General features: G+C 36.5%; 1 protein-coding gene across 1 annotated transcript; it reads right to left on the bottom strand.

Moving 5' to 3' along the window:
* Positions 1 to 1436: 1436 nt before the first annotated feature.
* LOC135209828 (uncharacterized) lies at positions 1437 to 1961 on the bottom strand. The gene has a single exon (XM_064242599.1). The coding sequence runs from the start codon at positions 1959 to 1961 to the stop codon at positions 1437 to 1439; it is 525 nt and encodes a 174-aa protein (XP_064098669.1).
* Between the last annotated feature and the right edge of the window lie 8986 nt (positions 1962 to 10947).

Below are 10947 nucleotides of genomic sequence, written 5' to 3'. Positions count from 1 at the left end.
CTGCAAGGTGATCCTTTCCTTCGGTAGGGGGGGTGGTGGTGGTTGTCTCATCAGCAGTTGGAAGGCTAGCACGCACTCTGGACACTTCCGTACAACTTGCTTAGCAATAGACCTCAGGCCCGGCGTCCAGCATTTCTGTCGAAAAATCGCCATTAGCGTATTGACATTACAATGGAGGTGTAAACAATGCAAATACTTTAAGTATGCTCTGACTAAGTGTCCCTTAGCAGGCAAAAGAATCAAATGTTTCATCTCTTCAATTTGGGACACTCGTCCCCTAGTGCAAATCAATTTATCTACTATAATTAAATTTAATTGACTCACGAAATTCAATATCTCATGAGGGGGTCTGACCTCACCCTCCAAATATGCATACACAGTAGGTAAATAGAATCTTTGCTCTAATAAGACAAGAGCTCGAAAAGGATCCCTTTTCACTTTTGCAAACTTTAACACTAATCTGGTTACTCTAATCAAAATTCGGAACTCAACCTCCCTGAGTAGTAGTTCCCATATCCCTCCTGGGGGAATAGACCTTGTTTCTTCCCTCAGTTCCTGCACCCCTGCTACCATGGTTCTGATATTCGTTAGATCTGCCTCTTTGAAAGGAACAGGCTCTCCTGGGATTCCCAAGAACTCTGGACCCTGGCGCCAAAGAGGGTTCTGCTGCAATTGCTGGATTGTTGCGCCCTTAGACAAGATATCAGCAGGATTCTGTTTGCTGGGCACATACTTCACACTGAAATCACAAATCTGGCGAAGAAAAACAACTTCCGCCACACGGTTAGATATAAAGATATTTTTGTTGTTTTTGGCATCCGGGGATGCCACCCAGGCTAATGCAACTTTGCTATCTGACCAGATACTAATCTCTTGTGGCTCTATTAGCCCTTTAATCGTTTTCGCTAGCCTACAACCTAGCAGCAAAGCTAAAAGTTCTAATTTAGGGATGGTGATTTTGAGCATCCCTTTCGGAGTGATTCTCATTATACTGGTGAGTAATCTTATGTTACTTTCTTTATCTCTGACATACGCTACAGCACCGTATGCCCTACTACTGGCATCGGTGAATATATGGAGTTCGGATCTTCTGACTCCTGCCACTCTAGGAAATGTTAAATCACTGACTGATTTCAACTCTGCTAAACAGTTCTCGCGCTTCTTTAGCCTTTTCCTTACATAACACGTCATCCCATCCAATCTCTTGTTCCCAAAGTTGTTGGAGAAACAGCTTTCCCCTAACAAATAAAGGACTGACTAGACCTAGCGGATCGTAAATTGACACTAGCAAAGATAGTACCCTACGTTTCATAGGTACCCATCCCTCCCCCAATTCACGAATCCTCTCACTCTCTTTCACACACAGACAGTCGATGTCTCGAGCCCATCTCAGCCCGAGCTCGCTCACATTCACAGGTTCTTTCCACTCTCTCTCGCTATCGAAGGCTATACTGTTCGTTGCCCACCCTTCTAATGGCATTCTGGCCCTTATCCAAAATTGCATGGACAGATTCTTGTTCTTTTTTCATCTCATCCAGAGTTTCAAAGGTACTAACATAGTTATCAATGTAAAATGACTTGCTTAATTCAGGTCTTCCTTCTAAACTAAAATAATGACTCAATACTTGTTGTAACAAAAAGGGACTAGCCGTGATGCCGAACACCACGACTCTGAAAGCGAAGGTCAGCGCTCGACCTGCTACCTCTCGCCACAGGAATCTTGTATATTTGGCATCACGGGGATCTAATAGTACTCTATGAAATGCTTTGCTTATGTCTGCAAGCATGGCGTATTTATTCATTCGAAACTTTAGAAGCAAATTATAGGCCAACTCTACTAAATTAGGCCCAGGTAACAGGCATTCATTTAAGGATTTATTATTCTTAGCTTTGGATGAGGCATTGAATACGATTCTAAGGGGGCTCATGCGGCTATCTTTTTTAATGCCGAAATGCGGCATGTAGTATCCTTCAATTTTTGGATCTTTTACTTCATATATAAATCCTGCCTCCAGGTATTTGTCTATCAAATATATATGTATATATATATATATATATATATATTATATATATATATATATATATATATATATATATATATACGTATATATATATATATATATATATATATATATATATATATATATATATATATATATATATATATACACACACACATGTATACATATACCCACATATCCATGCACATACTCATACATTCATGAAATATATATAATCAAAATTAAAAGTTATAAAAGAGGAACATATATATATACATACATATATATATATATATATATAATGTATATATATATATGTATATATATATATATATATATATATCTATACCCCCCCATCCCCCCGTTTATCTTATTATTTACGTTGTTATTATTTTTGTAATTCCCTTTCGGTTATTTGTTTTTATCATTAGTATCGTTATGAATTATTATGATTCTTATTGTCTATTTTATTTTATTTTATTTTATTTATTATTACATATTTTTAGGCCACCTTTCCCTCAAACATAAGGTCGCTTCCACTTCCTACTCAGCCCTCTCCTACCAGGCTGGGTCTCCTACTGATGATTAGCATAAGGTTCAAAGGGGCTGCAATCCTGCCTGTCACCCTCTTTCACCTCACCAACTAACCGCCAAAAGCACTGCTTTTGTATTTCGCAGATCGATCCAATTATGGGCTGTTCGAGGAACAAGAGCCCTTGCTACCACAAGGATGTCTTAATCTTAAAAAAAAAAAAAAAAAAATCCATCATAAGTCGACTCAAAGCCACAACCTTGAGAATATCTGGTCGAAACCAAAAGAAACATCGGCCTTTAACTATTTTCCTTATTTCCCTCAAATTGCGTTAATCTACGCATAATGTAGACCAGGTTCGTCAATCTAAGTAACAATGAAAAAGCCGCAATAAGAAGAATAGAAAAGGATTTTACTAGAATCAATGCAACTGACGCAGCAATCTCCTTCGATGAAACATGCTGGAAAGAGGGTCTCCTACCTTACTGCACCAAAATAATAATGTAATAATAATAATAAATGAAATTTTATAAAAAAAAAAACACGAAAAAAATAAAAACGCACTGCTATGAATGCAAGCGCAGGAGTATAAGTTGACAAATGATCCTCTCTCGTATATGAATAAAGACTTTAGCGTTCTTCTTTGGAATGATTTCTCTCTCAGTACGAGGCAAAACTAAATTTCAAAAATCTTTGGTCTTCTGTTCAGTATTTCTCCAATTATTTTTCTTACCTTCAATTACAACTCATCAGTTATATTATGTTGCGTTATTTTAGCTTGGCTTCCGCCTTAGAAGATGAAAATGACATCAATACAGGGTTTGGAAAAGGCGTCGCTTCAACGCACCAGGGTTCTATTTCTATTGTGCGCAGTATTTCGAGTCATCTACTCCTCAAAAGAATAATATGTATATATATATTATATATATATATATATTATATTATATACATAAATACTATATATATAAATATATATATTAAATTATATTATATATATACTATATATCTTATATATATATATATATATAATATATATATATATATATATATATATAATATATATATATATATGTGTGTGTGTGTGTGTGTGTGTGTGTGTGTGTGTGTATGTGTGTGTTATTGAGGTCATTTGCCTCATATTTTACTGACTTTCTTTAATATAATGATTGAAGACATTTTTTTTTTTATGCAGTTTAGACTATTCAAATAATTATGCTGCTTATGTAATGTGCTTAATGATCTGACCATTTGAGTAATACCCGTTTTGTGTTTTAAAAAATTCACTGAAATCTCCCCAGGTATGGTTTTTTCAATAGGCTAAATTCTCTAGTTCCGATCATAAAGTTTAAAACAGAATGGGAAAAGGGTGAAAAATCGAGAAAGAGCAATGGCCTCTTCAACACTTGTCTGGATAATAATAACAATGCTGAACATGGGAAAGCCTTTCCATTGGTAATTCGAACGAAAAACTAGTTATCTCACGACAGCCAAACACCTGAACCTTCATCACAGATAGAAAATTACTGAACGCTAAAAGCAACGGTGATCTCAAAAAAGCTCATTAAATGTCTAAGAAATCAGACTAAAATTCATTAAACAATTGTGAGGAGGGTTTTCAGACGGGAGTCATCTGGAGTAGGCTACCAGACGCACGAAAACGTAAACAATCATTGTAATAGCGCGTTTCTTTGTTGTTTTCCCTCAAATTAATCTGTTTTAGTTTTATGATAAAATTTTGATAGTAGCCATCTATAATATATATATAAAATGTAATTAATGTAACATTACAAATAAACAAACATAGGATATGTACTACATATCAGGGTTTACTGTTGCCAGAGGTAGGAGCACTTCACTGATTGCGGATGAGTTTTTTTTGTTTTTGTTTTTTTTTTCGCTTTGAATCCGCGAAATACAATTATACATCACAGTTGAATATTACAGTTGAAAATGATTAGCATATCCGTCCGAAAACTAGTCATGAAAATGTTGATCATTTTTATATTTCCGTTTACTATTCCAAAGAAATTTAGATTTATTATCATTGAGAGAGAGAGAGAGAGAGAGAGAGAGAGAGAGAGAGAGAGAGAGAGAGAGAGAGAGAGAGAGAAAGACGGGGGTTGAATAAAGATTTTTACCAAGATATATTCCCTATAATTGTAAAAAAAACAAAAAAAAAAAAACATTTCAGTAGGCACAATTACAATAATGGTTGTACATAAGCACATCACTGATAGTATATTAACCCCATTTCTGAAAGATATTTTTAGCAATAACTCATCACCCAGTCGACAAGGAATACCATACGCAGTTTTAAAATGATTGATTTATCAACGCTGTGGGAGCTCTTACATAAGACTAGCATGAGCATTTGTTTTGCCTCGATTTTACCATTCAGACATACACATAGACTTATAAAACTCTCTCGACTACGGGTGATTTACGAATATATTTAGTAGTTTAAGTTAATCATGCTTTATATTTAAGCGACATTGAATAACTTTTAATAGCTTATTATACATTCTTGGAAATAGATAGGAATTTTACCTATTCAAGAAACATATATTTTTTAGATATATATAGGAATTCCTCTCAAATATCATCTACATTATTTGTTACAAAATTTTTTTAAGACTACTATTCAGAGGAAATAAATATTTCCAACACTTCCATAACACTGGCAATGCCGTGTTACTTACCGGGAAAGTCTTTCTGTGTGTGTGTGTGTGTGTGTGTGTGAGAGAGAGAGAGAAAGAGAGAGAGAGCATACAAACTGTAAGGATGGGAGGTATTTATTTTTCTTGATTAGTACAGCTGCTGCCAAATAATAAATCAACACTAAGAAAAACCAGACTATCTTTTTGTGCCATATAATAAGGTAAATAATTTATATGGGTCCAGGTTAAATGAATAAAAGGAGACATAGTTGTTCCCCCTGAGCTTCTCCTTCACCTGTGAAAATTATTCTAGCAAATTATACGTTTGCTGTCTACAAGTGGTGAATTCTTTTGTTATTTTTGGCCTAAGCAGCAAAGGCTATTGCAAAAAGGACTACTAGACATCCTGACAATTGTCTGTCGTCAGAAAATTTCCCAGTATTCTCATATTCGTTATCTATTTCCCACTCGCCTTTTACTCAAAGCTTGTCTCCATTTTCCGAATGGTGATCAGCCAAATGAGACAAAGAGAAAATACCGCTGGGGCTATGAAACGATTAGTCCTGGTCCCACACAAATGGTACTCTCTACATGGGGCAATATAAGTACTACTCACCCTACCCGGGATTATTCATTGCTTAAACGAAACCTCACCGATAATACCAGGCCCCAACTCTTCTCTTGTTCCTGCGTTGCTAATCATTTTATTGCAAATGAAGGAAACTGAGTTAATTTCTTTACTGGAGCAGTAGCAAAATATAAAAAAATAAGTAAATTATATACACTCAAAATATAAAAAATAAGTAAATTATATACACTCAAACACACTTGATCACGAGGTATATAAAACGTGATGCTATGTATAAATAAAGGTTTTTGCCACGAAGGAAAAAATGAAAAAGCGAGATAGCCGAGTACTTTCGGTCCTGTTCAGACCGTCTGAACAGGACCGAAAGTACTCGGCTATCTCGCTTTTTCATTTTTTCCTTCGTGCAAAAACCTTTATATATATATATATATATATATTATATATATATATATATATATATATATTATATATATAAATAATATAATAATATATATATGTATACACTCAGACACACAAAGCGCGAGAGAGAGAGAGAGTGTGTGCGCTTGTGTGTCTGAGTGTATACATATATATATATATATATATATATATATATATATATATATATATAAAGGATTTTGCCACGAAGGAAAAAATTAAAAAGCGAGATAGCCGAGTACTTTCGGGTCCTGTTCAAGACCTTTACTAAAGGGTCTGAACAGGACCGAAAGTACTAGGCTATCTCGCTTTTTCAGTTTTTCCTTCCTGGCAAAAACCTTTATTTATTTATACATAGCATCACGTTTTATTTACTTCGTGATCAAGTTATTCATATATATATATATATATATATATATATATATATATATATATATATCGAGCTACAATGTCCTTTAATATCTAATTCACTCTACCTCGGAATTAATATATTTTCATATATGCTTAACCAAAAGGGAATTTTTTCTCGATAATAGATTTACCTGTACTTGGGCGCGAACTTATATATATATATATATATGTATGTATATATATATATATATATATATATATATATATATATATATATATATATATGATATATCAGAATATGGACATTTGGTTGGTGACAATTGTATTTGCATGGCGCATGAAGCAGGTGTGACAGACGACGTAGGTGGTATCTTAGAGGCCCGATTCCTTTTGACGCAAATGACCGGTTGTTGTTTTCTGCTCTCGTTTACCTGCCATCTGCATTGAGTTTTCTGTACTGGAACGCTGGAATACTACCTTGGGAATAGGGCCTTGAATTACCCCGTGCCCCTCTGACAGCTTCCAATTCGCTGTTTGATTGGTGATAGCAGACAAAAGTCAGAGGGAAAATGGAAATCCTATGTGCAGCCACTGATAAAGGAAGATTCCAAAATCCGCCATTGTCAGTGAAAGAAGGAACTGGAGACCGTCAGAACTTTGGATAATCCCGTGGCCCTATTTTCAAAACTAATATTCCAACCTCCACACCCACCAGATTCGGTGAAGGCGGAAGGTATACAGCCAGCTGGAGACAAGGCAGGTCATATCTGTCAAAGGACGCGAGCATCTCAAATACCACCCGCGTCGTTTGTCACACCTGCATATGACATGTAAACACAATTGTTACCTACCCACATTCACCAGGATCAATATTATACATCATTGTTGTTCAAAATATATAATTGTGTAGTGTATGATTTTTATACATTTCACACCACTGTATTAATCGACTTTAGCTCAGCTCTGCCACTCGATTGTTGTCCTACAATAAACGAAAGGGTAGTCTGTGCTATACTGCGCAGCGAACAAAAAAAAATCGACATTTGTTGGATTAATGAGAAGAGCACTTTCCCTGTCGATGAGGATAGCCGGGATCTTAGTCAATCGATAACGGGAAGAAAGCTCATGAGAGAGAGAGAGAGAGAGAGAGAGAGAGAGAGAGAGAGAGAGAGAGAGAGCCATTATTACAGGTGAACCAAGGAAGTCATTGAAATGGTCCCCCCCTCCCAAATCGCTTTACGCTGTTGACATAATTATCACCGTTTTTCGATTTTAAGCTTCTTTGCTATTTCCTGTTATTGTTTCTATCGTAAACAACGGAGTTCAAGGGTAACTTATTTCAGAAACGTTATCATTATCAATGAAGATACGTGAGCATAGATTAAACGAAATTTAGATATGAACTATCACCAGGGGACTCTCTCTTCCTGCTTTAAATGGCAGCTCATAATTTTGGACTGTGTGTTTTTTGTTTGATTTTCTTTTTTTCACATCAATTCCATTAATGATTAGGGTCGTTTGTTTCTTTGGTTCTTTCTTATATATTTTACGTATTGCTCTCTCTCTCTCTCTCAGAGTTCTTTTATTTCTAAATGTAAGTATAGAATTGATTAAGTTTAGTTATTTTAGCCCATAGTTTAATTGTGTTATATTATTTTAAGTTACACTAGGAACGAGAGGCTCTTTGATTTATGATTCATAGATTGTCGCAAATTCTGCCCCATGACTGGGCCCCGGTTCTTTCCAGGTGTTCCTACTGAAAGTGAGGGCCTATACTAAAGTAGCTCCTATACTAAGGTAGGAAACCTTAAAATTTTACAAATTTTATCACAAAAATATACCCTTACTTACTTTACTATTTAGAATTAAATGTTTACAGGACACTTCAACAAAACACTGAGGGAATTCCAGACCAAATGAGACCATGTGGTCGCTACTGAATATATGAAAGAACTCAAAACTGCAATATATGAACAAGCTACATAACACTGAATAACTAATTCAGATTGATGAAAAATCTACTCTTGAAATGAGTACACGTCACGATATGGAGTTTACAAATCTGGGTATGGACTCGAGGTGACATGGATTTACCCTATCTTGTCGGGTGTCAAAGAGGAAGGCCCCACAGCCCCTGGCCCGGCCCTGTGTCACCTCGGATTGGATGTCTGTTTTTTTGTAATCCAAAGATTCTAAAACTCATGGTTCATTTATCAAAACTAGGACCATTGAACATATTGTGCCCCTTGAAGTGAACACCCACAACGAAGACGACGAGAACGACGACGACGACGACGACGAAGGAGACATAGGCGAAGCAGCAGAAGTAGGCTACAAAGACAGAATTGGGTCAGAGGACACCACACAAAGTGGTTTGAGTGGAAATGAGAGTGGTTTTTCTCAACAAACTGATTAGCTCGAGTTGGGTGAATTAGCGCAGGAAAGTATTTGAGATAAAAAGTGTGCATTGGTAATGAGTGAGATACAAGACCAAAAAGAAGAGCCACTGTCTCCCAGAGACAGAAAATGTTGGAGTAGGTAAGAAACGATGAAGTGTAATATATTCTTTACTGATGTAGAGGTGAACCCTGAAAGAGTGGTGTCTAGAAGGGAGTTGAGGGTGTAGGTTTTTTTTCAGTATACATCTTCTGTTGGGCTGCATCTCATGTATCCAGCCTGGGCGGATCACAGATGTATTCATTGTAATTTTTTATATCATTTCCCATGATGTAATAACCTTTAATTTGAGAGTGATCACTCTAATATGTCATTGACACTGCTTGTCATGATCTAGCCTCGTCTAATAGTGCTGCGGATGATGATAGGCCATGGCAGGGTCCCCCCTCCCTGTTTCACCTAACTGGACCTTCCCTTGTGGTCGGTTCCCCCCAATTTTATGGGCATGGAGGATATCGCAAAAAACATGAGCTCCGTTTTTTCCAACATAAATCCACCTGCAGTCTCGACGTGGCTAGAGAGTAAGTCAGGCAGTAGGAGTGTTGGTTCTTCCTTATGTGTAATTCATTGTCTGTCAAGAATATCCTAAAGTTTGCTGAGTCACATGAACTTTGTGAACAATAATAATTGTATCTAATTTTGGATTACAACTGGCGTAAATTTGATTAAATAACTATAAGTTTTAGCATTCTTGGATTACAATAAAGAGTAATTTAACCCAAGGTGACTCCGGACCTGGGAGCGGGTTTCTCAGCCTTCCTCTCTAGACATCCATACAAGTAGGGCGAAGCCTTGGCACCTCAGGTCCATAGCCAGATACGTTGTTAGGATCGTGTACTCATGTTAGGCCTTAATTTCATTAGTTTGCATCAATTCAGCCATGTGCAGTTTCATAAGCAGTGTTTCATAACTTTGAAAAACTCGTTCTGTGGCTCACATCTGTATTTTTGATTGCTCCGTTTAATGCGTATCACCTTGTTTGAGTTCTACCACATGTCCCGCAAGGACCACATGGCATCATTCAAGGGAGAATTGCTATTTGTGTCTCATTATTATGATAATGTAAACAGTAGGGTAAATAATAGTGTATTTTTTGTATTAATTGTTGAATTATCACCATTTTCTCTCGACATTTACTTGGGGTTTGCTGGCTTAGCCTAAGAGTTAGACCATCTCTTTCACTAACATCTAGAAAGAATCGGGGCCCAGTTATTTGGCAAAATTCACGAAAGTTCTCTCACCAAATCCTGTTGCTTCTGCTGTCAGTTTTGTAGCAGTTCCATAATGAGCTAAAGCTCTATCTTGGGTTATTTCTTTGGAGAAATATTTATAGACATTATATTGAACTTCATTTGTTTGTGAAGTGATGCTTCGTTTTGGGGAGATATCCATTGTTCCTTGTGTTGACCTAGAGGTCTTTTAATGGAATGGGTTAATCCAAGGCTACTAACACAAAATTATAATTGCTTCTTCCTCCCCATGGACTTAGATGCAGATATGGCAATGCTTACCTTACCTTACAGACCTTACATTTCTTGTTCGGGTTGCCCCAGGTCCCTCAGTGTGAGGCACCTCTAATGTCTACCAGAGAGTTGCTAGTACTTCTTCCGGTATATTTTGCATCTTCCAATCTTGGATGGTCTGGGATGCAGTTTAGATATTTGTCGAGCTTATTCTTAAACACATCTACGCTCACTCCTGATATATTCCTCAGATGAGCTGGCAACGCATTGAATAGACGCTGCATTATCGATGCTGGTGCGTAGTGGATTAATGTCCTGTGTGCTTTCCTTATTTTTCCTGGTATAGTTTTGGGCACTATTAATCTACCTCTGCTTGCTCTTTCTGATATTTTTTAGTTCCATGATATTTTCTGCTATTCCTTCTATCTGTTTCCATGCCTGAATTATCATGTAGCGTTCTCTTCTCCTTTCTAGACTATAT

Source organism: Macrobrachium nipponense, chromosome 38 (genome assembly GCF_015104395.2).
Source record: "Macrobrachium nipponense isolate FS-2020 chromosome 38, ASM1510439v2, whole genome shotgun sequence".
Lineage (NCBI taxonomy): Eukaryota > Metazoa > Arthropoda > Malacostraca > Decapoda > Palaemonidae > Macrobrachium > Macrobrachium nipponense.
The sequence above is the reverse complement of the archived record's forward strand: the minus strand, read 5'-3'. Positions and strand labels throughout refer to the sequence as shown.